This window comes from Bidens hawaiensis, unplaced genomic scaffold (genome assembly GCF_021521415.1).
Source record: "Bidens hawaiensis isolate Kalapana, Puna unplaced genomic scaffold, B.hawaiensis_p1.1 tig00044012_1, whole genome shotgun sequence".
Lineage (NCBI taxonomy): Eukaryota > Viridiplantae > Streptophyta > Magnoliopsida > Asterales > Asteraceae > Bidens > Bidens hawaiensis.
In genome coordinates, this window is record NW_027497795.1 from 45,454 (window position 1) to 63,217 (window position 17,764).

A 17,764-nucleotide genomic window follows, 5' to 3' on the forward strand; every position below is an offset into this window, starting at 1 on the left:
AAACCCATCTGGACCAGACACCGTTTTAACTCGAAAACCGTTTCGACCTGATACCCTTTTTGTAACATCCTGCTTTCGGTTATATTAATAAAATAAAGTTCGTTTATTTTATAGCGGGTCGTTATCGGTTTAGTTGAATAGAATACGAGATGGACTTGTGTTGGGTAAATGGATATGGGTTATGGACTTGGGTTATGGGGGGATGAAGGAAAGACCATGGGCTTAAGCCCAGGATCAAAAATATATATACCCTTAATCCTCCATTTAATTCATTTACACATATCCCTTACACCATCCAAAACACACACTTAAGATTCTCTCTCTAGTTTCTCTCTCACTCTAGCCGAAATATAGAAGAAGAAACGGATCCCGACCCAAGGTATGATAGTATTTTGTTGTAGGAGCTTAAATCCGTTAGATATAATCATGAAACGACGAGCCGACACCGTTAAACCGTTTAAGTCACGAGATCCGGGTGGATTCGGGTATAAACCAAACCTATGATGAGCTTAGGAGTCACCCTAGCTCAGATCTGGATCGAACGGGACGAAAAACGGTGAAAAACGAGCTAAAACCCGTTTTTCCCGATGAAAACGCGTTTTTCCGGCGGCTTTCCGGCAAAGGCGGCGCCGGAATAGTGGTACGAGGTTAAAGGGAATGTCAGGGAATGTTCTGACATTCCTGACCTAACCCTAGTTCGCTATGGGGACTTAACGAACTAAGGGTGATTCGCTATGGGGACTTAACGAACTGAGGATGATTCGTTAGTCGATTCGCATAAGGGGGCACAGCGAACTAGCCCTAGTTCGCCTATGATTCGTCTCCGATTCGTTAAGGGAAAAGAGTAACGAATTACCCTTGATTCGTTATGATTAGTTCGTTAAAAAAATAACGAATTAGAAGGTCCAATTCGCTATATGGACTGATTCGTTAAGAAGTCCAGTTCGTTAAGGGTTCAATTCGTTATAAGAACCAGTTCGCTAGGATAATCCAATTCGCTATGAACCAATAACGAATTAGAAGTTCAACTGAATGACAATAACAGTCCCTGGATTTAGAAAAGAATGATTTAATTACAATTAGGCCCTTGAACTTTTAAGTAGCAAATTAATTAATGATTCAAAATGCTAATGGAAAATGTGTTAAGACAGTTAATGAAAATAAAATTTTTCCAAGCTGACTTGGCAGCTTAACACCAGCCAGGGGCTCTGCCCCTTGGACCCCGCTAGGGGCTGCCGCCCCTAGAACCCCGCTGCCAGGGGCGCTGCCCCCGGATCCCCGTTCGTTGAGGGTAATAATTAAACTAGAAAGACGATATGTGTAGTGATAGTTATTGATACGTATAATTATTATACAGTTAGTCGCGCACAGCTAAAGAAGGGGATAACCGTAAACGCTGAACGCAACCGCCTTGAGGTGAGTTTCTAGCCCCACTTCCTTGTTATGTTTTCGGGGCTGTGTGCATACTCGATGTTATAGTGAATACACTTATCTTAAGTGATAAGTGTATGCCTTGTATGATTTACGTATGATGATTGCTTGACGGTGCGTGAACGATCTTCGGATATTGCATGAACCGTCAGGTGGTAGTTAAGATATGATTGATAAGTATGATGAGAGATATGATGTATGTATGAATATATGATGTATGCATAATGTATGTATGTTATGATGATGGTACGTGAACGCTCTTCGGAGATTGCACGTATTGTCAAGGAAAGCATGTATGAACAGGTATGGTACAGTTACACGAAACAAAGGGACCAGACCCTCATAATATCTGTGATGTTAGGGACCAGACCCTCATAATATCTGTGATGTTAGGGACCAGACCCTTATAATATCTGTGATGTTAGGAACCAGACCCTCATAATATCTGTGATGTTTGGGACCAGACCCTTATAATATCTGTGATGTTAGGGACCAGACCCTTATAATATCTGTGATGTTAGGGACCAGACCCTTATAATATCTGTGAGGTTATAGGGCGAAAGGCTCTTTAAAACGTATGATTATGTATGTAAAGAAAGTATGAAAGTAAGAATGAGAGTATATGTACTTATGTGTGTATGAAAGAAAGTTAAGAGGTTAAGTATGAAATGTAAGAAGGCATTGTATGATTATGTGATTAACTAGAACTCACTCAGCGTAGCTGACTTTTAGTATGCACGCAGGTGAGTAGAATGAGGCAGGTAGCTTGAGGAGGACACATGGCAGAGTTGGACGAAGCTGGCATCTGAAGATTTTGCTATGATGTTTTATTTTAAAAGACTATGTTTTGTTTTTAAATGACTATGAATGCTCGATAAGACCAGAATTATGGTTATGGAATGTAATGGTTTGAATGTTTTTAATGTTCCGCGAATGTTTTAATTAACTCTGATATTTAGAACTGCGTTTATGAGTAAATCCAACACGAAAGTAGGGCTACCGGTAACGGGGCCTTACACTTTTGACATGACCCCTTTCGACCCGAACCCATCCCGACCCGAACCAAATTAACCAGCTTTTGTATTGACATGTTCCGACTCTAATTCATTTTGACCCATGATTCGAACCGCCCGACTTTACCCATTGTCGTTACAAACCGGTAATCACGTAAATGTTAATATTTTTTAAAATTAATAAACTCTAGCAATATCATACTCAAATTAAAGAGAATAAAATGTTTGTTTTTATAGAATAATTTTCTTAAAAAAATATTAAAGTGTGAAAAAGTTATGAACGTTTAAAAGTCGTGGAAGTAGTTTGATTTAAATAAAGGGTAGATGTGTAATTATTATATAAATCAACATAATGTTATTAAAGTTAGAGGACTAAAATTGAACTATTATGCAAGAAACTAAAGGTGCTTTAAAGACAACATTACCTTTAAAATTTCTTAAATCTATGCATAATATGTTGTACAATAAGCAACAAATTAAAAATCTCTTAAAATTTAAGAAATCATTAACTCATGCTTTATATATAGTAGAGATAGAGATATTGTAAACACCAAACTGTAAATTGAGAAATGCATCGATAGAAAAAAAAATAGGAATGGAGGTGGCGAGGTGCTTAATATTTCAATTAATTTAAAGTGCATGTGGTCGATCAAAATTGCGCTCTAACATTCGAAATCATGGACTAACGATGAATTAAAATAAAATGTAATATCGAATTAAAAATTAGCGAACTAAAATCCAAAAACTGGAAATTCAACTAAACTGATAAAATCTGGCAAAGGGATAAAAGCGAAATAACAAATTAAATTTTCTTTTAGTAGAAAGGAATTTAAATGTAAATGAACTTTTAAATAGAGATGAGTGTCTTTTATTAGGAAAGAGAAATAGTTATTTGGCTTTTATTATGATAGAGAAATAGTTGTTACATTACCAAACTACCATTTAATATTTTATAGTGTATGATGATGTTGTGTGATATTATCCACTAAATGAGTTCTTAGTTTCTTAAAAACTCAATCATGTTTGATATTATCCATTATATATATAATTAGGTTTATTTCAGAAGTGATTTTGATAATTACAACCATTCAACATTCAACGAAGTTACAATTCAATATTTTATTAATAAGTAACTTTTATTATTTTGTCTTTAATTACATCAAAAAATTAAGTGATGACATTATTAAACAAAGTCTAATAACATGTTAAAACAACATGATGTGAATTCTACTTTCATGTTATATTATTAATATTATTGAATCAAGATGATCTATATCAACACACTTAAACCTATATCTATTTCTTTATAGTTTATCAAAATCATTTTGTTCATTATCACAGTGAGATTTAATTTTTGATGATAGAATTTTTTATTTTCATCTATTTTCAATGATTTTGATATCATAATATAAAAAGCAGATCATAACAAACTACGCATATATAAACTAACAATCTCTATATGTGAATATGAGTTACGTGTATGTGAAAAAAAAAATGAACTAACAACCTTTACCTGCACAGTCATTTACCACCATACACTAAATATTATTATTCTATTTTATAATAATGGAATAATGCAAAAGCCTATACTATATTCATCTACACATGTTACATAGTATATTGTAGGTAGTTCATTCCAGTGTACGAAATTTCCATGGAAAACTAATATCGTTGTGTAGTAAACTACACTTTCACAAAACCCCTTACACAAGTAAACAACCTTTACCTACACAATCATCAACCACCATACATTGAATATTATATCATTCATAACTATTTTAAAATAATGGAATAATACAACTGCCTATACATACAAAATGCATCATATTTACTTACACAAGTTACATACTATAGTGTACGACGTTCTTTTTAATATAGAAAACTTTCATGAGAAACTAATATCGTTGTGTAGGTAACTAACTACACTTTCAACAGAAACTATAGCACAGATGCTTAATATATGTAACCTAGTAAGGAACATACGTGTAGCACAGAAAGTATAGCAACGTTAATGAATATTAGAGTTATGTATGATCGATCATCCATATTAATTTAGTTGGTTTTCACCGGAACCTCTCCCTCTATGTAAAATAAACAAACTGAAGCTGGACAAATAAATGCCTATGCTTGCATCTCTATAAAAATAAGTGGACAAGGGTCCACTTCCAACATTCTAGCTTAACACTTCCATATGTAAATTCCTTCAAAATATATATTAACATATGTTAATCAGCTAGCTAGTTAGTCATCATCAGACAAACAAACAAGATCAGGAGCAGCAGATGAAGTGTGTGCAGTAGTAGTACCCTCTCCAGTTAAATCCGCCACATGCACCGCGTTATTTTCAGGTGGCAACAATGATGCTTGTGACGGCACTGTGTAAGATTCAGAAGGCAGTGACGATGGTGGGCCACCTGTGACATTCTGAGTTGGCGACACCCTCCGCTGAGTTTTAACATCAGGCGATACAGAATGTGCAGGTCTGAACGGCTGCATATGTGGAGCCCGTGCACGGATTTCTGTGTTGGCCCGAAATCTAAGATGTGGAGCCGGAGCACGGGCTTCCACAGGTCGCAGATGTGGAGCCGGAGCACGGGCTTCCACAGGTCGCAGATGCGGAGCCGGTGCACGGAATTCGCTAATAACCGGAGGCCGTAAATGTAGGCCCGGTGCACGGGTTTCTAAAACCATAGGTCGTGTATGTGGGGTTGCAGTCGGTGCACGGGTTTCTAAAACCAGAGGTCGTGTATGTGGGGTTGCGGTCGGTGCACGGACATGTGGCGATTGGCCACGAGTTTCTGTGCTTATTCTTAAATTGGCAGCCGACATGTCCATTTGAGTGGTACCAGGTGGTCTGTTATGGAAGGATGAAGGGCCATTCATGTTCAAGCCAGGTGGTGGTCTGGTAGTGGCGGGCATTCTGGTAGTGGTGGTTGTGGTTGCAGAGGTAACCTGGCTGACTAGAGCTGGCATTCTTGACTGGTTGACCACTGGAGATGGTGGCCTGCTTGGTGTAGTGGAGGCAGGTCTGCTCACCATGCTCGAGAAGAGAGCTGATGGCTGGTGGACTATCTGTAATGGCAGTTGTCGGAGTTGTGATTGCTGTTGTGGCGGTTGTGGTTGTGGAAATTGTGGTCGGGGATGTGGTTGCTGTTGTGGCAGCGGTGGCGGCGGCGGCGACTGGTGATTTCCTAAAGATTGGCCAGCTGAAGATGAAGAAGCACCCTGGTAATGCATCATAGATGTACCAGAAAACCGGCGCAGTAATGATTCAGCCTGAGAGACTGCAAATAATTATTAAATAAAAACTTCCGTTAAAATCAATTTAACTTATATTATTTAATTAATATAATAAAAATACCTTGTATTCCTGGATGGCCAGGAGTAAGATCTTGACACTTGGACTTGAAAGCCTCGGCCAGTATCCTATTCATGTTTACCCATTTAATATTTGTTTCAAGTTCCATGTTTTTTAACATGTAATCTAAATCCGTGTGTTGTTGTTTAGCTTCATATTTGAGGCGTATTTGAGCCACGACTTCTGCTATTTCCTTCTCACATTCAGACTTCAGCTTTTGTTTCTGCACGAAAACGAATCAAAAGTCAATCAATATGAGTTGACTCAACTTATGAAGATAAATAAATGACTGACCTCGTCGTGATATGATTTGGATACGATGTCTTTGATGAAGTTTAATCGCTCTACTTCAGCTAGAAGTGGGTCGGTTTGATTTGTTATTTGTGGGTTAACTCGGTTAGTTAGATTATCAAACATGTTGAATGCGTTAGCCAACGGTGCGGGTGCCACAGATGTAGCCACCAAACTACACTGCTGTTCTGTCTCAGTAGCCGGAACAGAAACAGGAACCTCTTCCGTATTTTCACCGGGTTGCGTCACGGTTAGGTTTGGCTCTTCACAAACAGGTTCAAGTAAAGGCCCCGTTTGTGGAGCCATATCAGACAGATTTTCAGCAACCGCTAGATCCGTTTCATCATCTGTAATCATCTGATCAACTTGACCGGCACCTGACGGTTGCATATCAGGTTCAACATCTGAAATGTTCTGATCATGTTGAACCGTATCAGACGACTTTTCAGCAACCGTTACATCCAGTTCGTCATCTAGAATGGTCTGATCAAGTTTATCGGCACTTGACGGTTGCAGATCAATGGTGTTAACTTGTTTATCTTGAACCACACTGACTGGAGAAAGCATATCAGATTCAACTCTTGGAATGATCTGATCATGTTGATTAGCTATATTAATATCTTCATCTTCAACTCCAGTGTCTGGAATTTGTTCAACTTGAAGAGGGTCATTTTGGATTTCCTGAAAAGACCAACAAAACCTTTTACATACAGTTATGATGCGAATAATGAATAAAACAAAAGATTCTGATAAGCTACATGTTCTGAAGCTGGAGAAAGAACAGGATTATTGCTACCCGAACCACAAGAAGCGCTGTGGTCTTCATTGTCAGCTGGAGTTGCCATCTCAGCCGGCTCAACACGCGGTAGCACATCGTTTGGACTGCTTTCATTATTGTCGTCCCCAACATCTGGTGAGTCAGGTAAAATCTCACCCTCTTCAGCATCCTCTTTATCACATGTGCCAGCTGGTGTTTCCATCGCAGAATGTTCAACTTCTGGTGCCACATCATCAACAGCTGGTGTTTTCATCTCAGCAGATTCAACTTCTGGTTGCACATCAACAGTTTCATGACAGTCTTTGGCAGAATGAGATGCATCAATGCCTACAGTGACATCATCATTTTCCTTGTTAAAAGTTCCAGCCGGCACTTGAACGTCACCAGAAAGATGTGGTACAATGTCATTCTCACCAGTCTCATTGTGGTCATTTTCATCATGGGCTACAGTTCCATCTTTACCATTTTCTTTGTGGTCATTTCCGGCTGGCATTTCCACGCCATTAGAGCTGACATGTGGTGTCATGTCATTCGCGCCAGTCTCATTATGATCATCTTCATCATTTTCTTTGTTATAGTTACCAGCTGGCATTTCCATGCCACAAGATCTGACATGTGGCGCCATGTCATTCACACCAGTTTCATTATGATCATCTTCGTCAGTTTCTTTGTTATAATTACCAGCTGGCATTTCCACATCATCAGTGTCAACATGTGGCGCCACATCATTCTTATCAGTCTCATTATGACCATTTTCATCAAGGCCTGCAATGCCATCCACATCACTTTCTTTATTATAATTTCCAACCGACGTTTCCACGTCACCACAGTTGGCACATGACGCATCAGGACTGCTAAAACCCCCTTTAGAATTTCCAAGACCGGTGTCAACTTTCTCCGCCACATCAATCTCCATCTCATCACCAACCTGCAGAGCTTGAACCTCGCCCATCTGCTCACTTGATATTGCTGCATGAGAACCAGTAGACTCTGTAAAATGAGCACCTTCACACACCGGCTCACCATCACTTTGCACTTCAACTGTCGGGGCCACCTCAGGGTGGCCAGTCTCATCATGGGAACCCTGCAAAGAAATCTCATTCAATTCTTTATGTCGAATCTCCTTCAATCTTTCATGTTCTTCCAGATTGTTGGCAAATTCTCTCTCTTTTAATATAAGTTTTCCAGATCTCATCAAGAGATTGCTGTTGTAAAGTGCAATGATTATACTTTTGTCCACTTTGTAATCGGTCTCTATACTCACCCTCTTTTCATCCCATTCTCTATTACTCTTCTCAAACGCTTCTACAATTTCATTAGCTGGGTGGTCAACATTTGTGACATTTTGACTTTTTTCACTCCCAACTTTGACCCGTTCGGGTGCAGGAACTGAATCTTTGAAACCAGGAATAGTTCCTGTGTGTTCTAAGAATCTCTGCTTTGGTAGCTTCAGCTTTTCGTACACCGTTTCTGCTTCTGCTTCTTCACAGATGAAATTTAAGTGTTTCTTTGCAAGAGCTAAGGATTCACTCCTATCAGTTTTACTTTCGCCAATTGATGAACAGATCCAACACTATAATATGAATAGAATTATGTCAGTAGATACATTATTAAATATTGTCAAAAAAGAACATTCAGTTTGTTAAAAGATGATACCAGTGACAACATGAAACCATGTAACAAGCTTGTATTAGTTGTATGTTCCTTGCTGAGTCGAAAATTATAATAAACAAATTCAAGAAAATTTACCACTGTGCTCTTCATGTCTTCCTGCATATAGAGTCGACCAAATCTACTTAAATATTTTATCTTTAGGATAAAAAGATATAATTAGAATATATTGGAAGTGCTTTATATCAAATGGGTCAAATCAGAAGTAAAACAAGTTGAAAGTCACTATATAGCCTTCCAAAACATTATTATAAAACTAGAATATATAGTAAAAATATATTTGTAATCAAGCACATAATATCCAAAAACATACCGAAAACTTGAGAGTGTTGCAGAGGTCAGACGCGATAAGCTTCAATTGATCAAGTACATTTGTTTCATCATTGACCTTGGGAGTGTTGCAGAGCCCAGACGCAGTAAGCTTCAACTGATCAAGTACATTTGTTTCATCATTGACCTTGGACCAATATGTATCAGCGGACGATGACTGAGATTCGTCATTTTCTGCAGCAATCACTGAAACCAGCATATCTATATCTTAAACTACTAGTCACTAGTCACAAACAAAGAACATATAAATATATTTATAATAAAGACAATATTGCCCTTTTACCTGTTTTCAATTGAGCTGTTTCAACCGTACTATTAATATTTATAGTCTTTCTTCGCATCTTTACGCCACCAACATCCGCAACAGGTAGTGAATCCAAAATTAGTCTCGGGCGTTTTCTTTGGCGTGGGGTCGATTCCGATACGAACTTCCAAACCGGAGATCGTTCGTCCAATAACTTTCTCCAAAAAATATAAGGCGGGTCTCCATCGTGTAAATGTGTTTTTACCTCATTATGTAGCGAGGTACTTTTACCATAAATTCCACAGTTTAGAATTCGAGTACTAATCAATTTCAATGATGTATCATTGCTTTTACATTTGTGAGAAAGTATATATAAAAACTCATTGACAGCATCCTTTAGAAAAGATTCTTCAGGTGAGATGTTTAGACCAGTATGACTATGAAACTCGGTCAACCGGTCAAACAAGTCAGAGGCCCCCCACATGAGCAAAGGATCATAATTGCTCCTTAAACTATGTGACCTGATATCAACTGCCACGTTGTTCTCTGCAAGTTTGAGAATTTTCTCTTCTAAAGTGGATGAACAGTATAATCTGAATATCATGATTTGATCCAACGGTGAATCGATGGATAGCTTCTGCAATGATTTTAAATCACCTGAAGGATTTAACTCACTGTCGAATATGATAATAGCATCAACTGACGATAACTTAATGCTTTGATGACACGAACGCGATTCTATTAAAACAATAAATCGAGTCTTATCTTCATTGATCATATTGAGATTGATTTGCTTCCTTGATGATGTGTTTGGAACGCCGTCTACAAGTACATAAGAATCATGACCAAATCTTTGATGGATATAATCAACTAATATGCGCCCGAGTGGAAAAAAATCGTCTAACTCTAACCCAACAATTGGAGGCTGTATTAGAACAAAATTTATGAAATGAATTAGACCTTAATACTTTATTGCGGAGTTAAATTACAATTTACATTTACCTGAAAAAGGATAAGCACTCTTAGCTGGCGTTTTTGTATTTCAGGTAATATGTGGTCAAGAAACCAAAACTTGCCACTTATTTTTTTGCCAACAGCTACTATCCTACTTTGGTCCTTAGTAAGTGAACGTTCAAGATCGCGGTTTACGGTGTAGGGGTGGTTACAAATCTTCAAAAAGGAAATAAAATAAAACAAAAAAGCATTTAAATAAAATAATTTGATAATGAAAGAGTATTATATTGATGAAAGAATTACGATAGAACAAACCACTCGGTTGGTTGTAAAAATTTTATAGAGAGGCTGGAGTTTATCAATTTTTGAGCTTGAGCGAAGAGCCATAGCATTAGAAAGTAGAGTAGCACAATACTGTTCAAGCTGCACATTTGAAATATGAACGGGAACCCAGAATTCTACAAATTTGGAATTCTGCATGTTGCTAGAGACATCATTGTTATCTGTGTTATCCTTGCGACACTTGTCAAGTTCCTCTTGATTCTCTAAATCATGTTCAATCCTGCAGGACAAGAGTAACTATGTATAACAGAATGATACTATGAAACTATTAAGGTTGATATCTTGTATCTAGTTACTGATATGAGAAGAAATTTTGTTCATATACATAAAGAGATGATGAAAGAATTTAACTACAATACAATAAGATCATGCCTGATATGGACAAACAAACCAAAAAAAATCAGGACCCAAATAATACTTTAATGAAAATAATGAAATACAAACTAGGTACAAAATCAGTATTTGCTTATCAAGCATAAATGCATAATACTTGACTTATCCCGATCACTATTTGCTTCATTGTGAAAATAATATCGTTACCTATTTTAGTTATGAAAATATCACCAATGCCTATTTTCGTTGTGGAAATATTATTGTTGCTTCTTTCATTTACAAGGTCAAAGGTTATTTTGTATGCCCTCTTTTTCATCATGAAAAGAATAAATTAAATTCATAGTGATAACCAATGGTATATAGAATAGCTATATGAAATCCCCTATGCAAGACTAAAACGTTCACAAGCTACCTGAAGTAAAATGTGGTTATGTACCAAAAACAGAGTGATTATTGTAAAAACAAAAGCCTCACCTGTGTGGTGATGTTTGGCACACATGGTTATCACTATTTGCAATATTTCCGTTAGATGGTGAACCATAGACACCATTGTTTTTCTCCACGTTGCCACTTTCAATAGATCTGCCATCTAGTGATTTTGTTTGAGGACAATCTGCATGTTCTATTTCGTCTAAATCAATCACTCTTCCCTCCAACAACGCTTTATCAGGAGTTCCTTGAACTCTTATGCTACTTTGGCTTTTCGGCTCCTTATCTACATCTAACAAGCCAAAAGAGAATAAATAGAACTTTGATTTAATAATGACAATATAAGTATGTGTGCGTGTGTATAGGTTTTGGATCAAATACAAATAAAATTAATGTGCTAACTGTGAGAATCAAGTAGTGTAATTATATATACAACATAGCGTAATAATAGTGTAGTGTAATTATTAGACTACCGGTATATATTATTACACTACTTGATTCTCACAATTAGCATGCTTTTTAGTTTGTACGTTAACTTTCCCCTATATACATACACATATCAGTTTACACAGCAAAAATACATGAAATGCAAAACAAATATAACAATCATATGATCCTGGTCTGTTTGCAAATTGTCGCCAGCAGATGTAAATTTGGCAATCAATTATTTATTTTAACAAGTACATAACAAAAAAGATTACCTACTTAACAAATTGCTAACAAAAAAAACTAACACTTAAATCTACCATGTGTCACACGTTGTGGTCCATACTGTAAGACTGTTTATTGTTTATCCTATAAATATAAACTAGCATGATAGAAATTAGTAAAAGCAAAATAAGCATAAGCACCTGTTTCAACTCTTGTTTTTTGAGATTTGAACATAGCCTTATAACTAATTGCATCCCCTTTCTTCCTTTTCCTACTACCAGCATCTGCATCCTGCTTTTCAGTATCTTCATTAACTTCTCCTGAACTCTTTTTTATGTCGCTTGAAGTTTTCTCTTTTGTTGTTGACTTGGTATTTGGTAACTCAATAAACTCTACCACTTTCTTCCCTCTATCCGACCTCCTTAAAGGACCAGCCCCCGTCGCTTTCTCAACTTTCTCAGGTGCGTTTTTAACAGGTAAAGGATTTGGTGATGCGTGTTTTTCTAATCTTTCAGACTTCCTAGATGATGTCTCTCTACCTGATCTTAAAACAGATGCATCAGCTGATCCTGGGGATGCATCTTTCTTCTTTGCCGTCATTAAGGAAACAGCAGATACCGCAACTAATATTAAACATAAACAAATTTATCAATACATTAACCAAAATTAACTAATATCAACCATAATCTTATAAAATTCATAAAAAAAGGAGACAGGCTAATGAAAAGATTAGCACCTTTGCAGACCAAAGGAATTGAACAGACAGTTAGAAAATGAAAAATGCAGGCTCAAACCCTAAAGCAACTTACACGAGACATGCATTAACAAACATAAACAAAATGTAGGTTTATACATCACAACATATAGGCTTAAATTTAAACCCTAAAGTGGCATACATATACATTATTTCAAACCTGAAACAAGCTATAAAATTTAACAACATATATACAGAGACAAAGCTCATGAAGAGACTAGTGCCTTTGCATACAAAGAGAATAAAAATAAAAAATAAAAAAACAGCTACAAAATGAAAGTGTAGGTTTAAACCCTAAAGTGGCTTACATGAGATGTGTATCAACAAAACATAAACAAAATGTAGATTCATTCATATATCACCATAGTTATTAAAAGCGTTAGGCGCACTTAAGGCGCATACGCCAAAGCGTGGGCCTCAAAAAAATTAAGTGCACTTAAATTAAAAATTGTAATGGAAAATATCACTTTTTTCAAATACCATAATACTTCAAAACCATAATCCTCAAAACATCCAAATTGTTCATACTTGAAAATGAAATTTCATAAAATAATATATATTAAAATAAAAGCCAAAAGATCTTGCTTTGTGATTAGCATAAGCAATGTCGTTCGTAATAATGAGAGAGATTGGAGTTAATTTTGTTAATTTGCTGAATTTTAGGTTGTTTAAATGGGTTAAGTGCTAAATCAAAGAAAACCAAATAAAATCAAGGTAAAAATAAAAAAAAAAGAATCAAAAAAATTCTGAATTGCTGATTTTTCTCCTAAAAGTGCGCCTTCAGTCAAGATAATCGCTATACCACCGACTCGCCCTAAAAATTCGCCTAGGCGCCAAGGCACACCGCTTTTGAAAACTATGTATATCACAACATGATAAGTGTCCAGTGGGTCGGGTCAACCCATCTGTTACCCATAATCAGTCAACTAGGGCTTAGTTAGTGGAGAGTCAAGTCAAGGAATTAAGAAAGGCTAAAATAATGGGGAAGTTTCAATATAGTCATATCTTTTTCTTTGTCAATGTCCTGTTTATTTTGATTATCAAGTTTATCTTGTAACTGAAGACTTACCATCCCAAATTGGTTGAATCGGAGATTAGCCCCTCTCGAATCGAGCCAACTATCTTATTATTTCAATAAAATAAATCTTTCGTTTTCAGGGTTCTATCACAACATCTAGCTTTAAATTTCAAACCCTAGGTCCAAACACACCACGAGCATCATTTCTAACCTCTCTCTACACTTCCAACATCAAAACACCACTAAAAAACCTAACAAACATCAAGCACATCAAATTCATACAAAATGAACTATTATCAAGCAAATAACTCAAAAAAAACAGAGACAAGCTAATGAAGAGATAAGTACCACCTTTGCATACCAAAAAAATCAAACAAACAGTTAAAAAATAAAAATCCAGAATCTAAAGCAACTTACACGAAACGCGTATCAACAAACATAAACAAAATGTGGATTCATTCATACATCACAACATCTAGCTTTAAACTTCAAACCCTACACCCAAACACACCCTGAGCATCATTTCTAACCTATCTCTACGCTTTCAACATCAAAACACCACTAAAGAACCTAACAAACATCACACAAATCGACTTCGTACAAAATGAACTATTATCAAACACAAGCCTACAAAATGAAAAGATTAGTACCTTGGCAGACCAAGAGAATCAAATAAGCAGTTACAAAAACTAAAATGCAGAATCAAACCTTACACGAAACGCGCATCAACAAACATCTAGGTTTAAATTTCAAACCCTAGGTCCAAACACACCATGAGCATCAACATTACATGCCTAATTAAAACCCTAGCACACCGAATTCAAGTATAATACACAACCTGAATTATTCAAATAGGCACCAAAAATGACCTAAAATGTATGTAATTGAGAAAGTAAATTGATAAAGACAAAGCATGTGTAGGTAATTTGGATCGGTGGTACAAACCTGCAGTTGCTTTTAGCTGTGGCGAGTGAAATGAGAAGTCGCCGTCGACTGAAACTGTGAAGGAATCAGAGATGAGAATACGGAATTGAGTTCATGTAATTTGATTTGATGTTTGTGGAATAATAATAAGAACAGGTAGGGCAAATAATAAAAGGATCAAAATCAAAATGCTGAGAGTTCGTACAGTTATTTTAGAGACAAATAACAAGAATATTATTATTAACAAGTTTAACTGGAAAAGGAAAATTTATATTGTTGGAAAAGAAAAAGTAATAAATTGATTTCAAACAAGTTAAGAAAATAAATATATGGTGGGCGGTGGGTTGTGGGTGGAAACAACTTTAAAACTGCCCGATTACTGGTGTTTTCAGGACATGAAACCAACTATATTGTGGTTAATAGGGTATGATTGGTTTGAGTGTTGTGGGATTACGGGTTTTCCTTATTTGTGCTCACCGTTATAGGGGTAAACGCGCCTTACCTGCTATACCTAACCTACCTGACCCGAACATGATTAATGGTATTATTAATACCTGGGAACCGACCCTATTGATCTCTTAATTTATGATCATCCGATTGTTTTAGAATGATTTAATAGATACTAAAAAAGTTTGTTCATGAGAGAAATGGTTATACAAAAAAATATTAATTAAATTGAATTTTTTTTTATTTTGTGTCTATTTTCTTATTTTATAATAAGGTGTTTAACAAAAAACCATCTTCTTGATGGTTTAGCTTTGGAAAAGCGTTGATTGATGTGTTGCTAATATCTTCCCTGATTGAAAAAAGTTTATGCATTTCGTGGTGGTGATGTTTCAACTTGCGATGTGTTGAGTTTCATATAGATGTTTGGAAATCAAACAGTGAAAGACTTTGTATACGAAACCATTCTTGATCAAACAAAAATATCCTCCATAAGTGCATATTCAAATAAAGTTAAAAATAGAACACAACCATAGTTAAGTTGATATATTTACCCTTTATTTATGTTGTGAAAACTACATCAAATTGAAACACGACGAAACGAAACTTGATCGTTAGATTTAGTACACGAAAAATACCTCGTAGGACAAACACGAACCTAGTACGATTTCCTTGATCACATTCGATAATCCAAGCGCAAAATCGGCTTCAACCAGTGTAGTTACTCAACGACGGCGAGATAGTAGGATTGAGGTCGGCTGCCGTGTGGTGTAAGTATGTGTTTAGGGTTAAATTGTTCTATAACAACTTGTGTATAATTATTCTCATATTTATAGTCAAACTATTAGATTAAATTTAGATTAAAATACTGTATTTAATTTAGATTAAAATACTGTATTTAATTTATGTTACATTCTGTCAAACCCCAATCTACAACGGAAATGTCGGGGCGCAACTGATTACATAGTAGCTTGCAGTACACTAACAATATTAACATGGAAATATCTAATTATTTAAAATTCAATAATCAAAGTTGTAGGTCTCAAAACGACCACCGAACGGTTTTGCTCTTGACACGGTTTTCGAGACGGGTGCAGTAAATCAAATGATCGAACAAAAACAAAAAGATAATAATTATAGTTAACGACTCTGTAATCGGTTAAAAGATTTATATAATAAACGAATCGATCCCACCCAAGGTGAGCTCTCATTTGGTGGTTGATTACACCATGAAAACACACACATAAATAGAAAACTAAAGTCCTATTTATAGCTAAACAACATTATAGAAGTTTTCTCATACGTAAATAGAAAACTAAAGTCCTATAATCGGTTAAAAGATTTATATAATAAACGAACCGATCCCACCCAAGGTGAGCTCCCCTTGGGTGGTTGATTACACCATGAAAACACACACATAAATAGAAAACTAAAGTCCTATTTATAGCTAAACAACATTATAAAAGTTTTTCCGTTGAAGTTAAACGCATGCTGAAGTTCTCGTCTCGTGTTCGGTTTTAGTTATTCACTTGACCATAATATATAACGAGTTTCGTAATTTGATATCTCAAGTCACAAATATTGGCCTTACAAAAATACATCACAAATTCAAACAAGCATTTTCCAAAATTTAAAATCAAACTAAACATGAAGATAAAGTGTTTTATTTTCTTGATAACTTAAAGTCTCAATCGACTAACTTCTTTCTTCAATAATCCAATATATGAACCTACAACATATATGAAAATAATATTTGATCAACACAAGGTTAGTGAGCAAAAACACAATTTAATGTATATAATAATAATATCAATTCTCATGCGGATGCTGATGTACATATAAATATACATCTTTTCGGCATCAAATAATCTCTAAAAACTGCAATTTCTATCTTATAACATAGCATAAAAAACTACTTATCATAATAAAACATAATTTCAGGTGAAAGCAAACCTCAAACGAAGAAACAAGCAAAAAGACGAAGAAAAACAGAAGAAAACACAAGAAAGCAAAGAAACACGCCCCCATGTCTCAAGAAACACACTCCCATGCTTCTGAAACAAGAAAAGACAAAATCTGAGATCAAAAGCACGAGGCCGTGCCTATCATGCACGGGGCCGGGGACGGGAATGCAGAAAAGACAAAGAAGAATTGAGCACATGTCACTAAAAAGCACGGGGCCGTGCCTGCTAACCACAGGGCTGTTGCCACCTCACAGAAAAGACAAAACAAATCTGGCACATGTCATAAAAATACACTGGGCCGTGCCTGCTAACCACGGGGCCGTTTCCACCTCACACAAAAGACAAAACAAATCTGGCACATGTCATAAAATACACGGGGCCGTGCTCATCTTGCACGAGGCCGTGCATCACCATCCAGATTGCCAATAAATAGTGGCTCATGTTGCATTCATCAAGTGTGCCTTGAAAAGAATTCTCTCCGGTTTTCACTTATAAAAACACACACTAACACTCACTTTGAAGATCTAGTGAAGAGTTTGAAGGTTTGGAGGTCATCAGCACTAATCATCATCATCAACTATCATTACCATCATTAAGAAGAAGGATTCATCTACATTTTGTTAGATTGTTCCAAGTTTAATCATGTATTTGTTATTATCAATCATCTTAATGTTTATCATCATGCTCATTATGAGCTAAACTCCTTTTACCATCTAAAATCTATGAAGAAGCTTTATTTTACTTGATAATTAATCAAGACATGTGATGTAGTCTAGTAAAGTACATGGTTATATTACAATTATCTTTTGATGAGAAATGTTTCACCATCTTAAAT

At 36.0% G+C, this 17,764-nt stretch overlaps 1 protein-coding gene across 2 annotated transcripts; it reads right to left on the minus strand.

Annotated features, from left to right (window-relative positions):
* Positions 1-4,411: 4,411 nt before the first annotated feature.
* On the minus strand, positions 4,412-14,674 carry LOC143594623 (uncharacterized). 2 transcript variants are annotated; one of them, XM_077073889.1, is made up of 14 exons: positions 14,543-14,674; positions 12,026-12,448; positions 11,220-11,466; positions 10,386-10,632; positions 10,119-10,286; positions 9,156-10,041; positions 8,856-9,058; positions 8,528-8,641; positions 6,852-8,444; positions 6,097-6,774; positions 5,806-6,025; positions 5,186-5,728; positions 5,051-5,137; positions 4,412-5,014 (listed from the first exon to the last, which is right to left on the minus strand). In XM_077073889.1, the coding sequence occupies exons 2-14, from the start codon at positions 12,423-12,425 to the stop codon at positions 4,686-4,688; spliced, it is 5,715 nt and encodes a 1,904-aa protein (XP_076930004.1). In that variant the 5' UTR covers positions 12,426-12,448; positions 14,543-14,674; the 3' UTR covers positions 4,412-4,685. The 2 variants fall into 2 exon arrangements, with proteins under 2 accessions (XP_076930004.1, XP_076930003.1); XM_077073888.1 differs by having other exon boundaries at positions 5,051-5,728.
* Between the last annotated feature and the right edge of the window lie 3,090 nt (positions 14,675-17,764).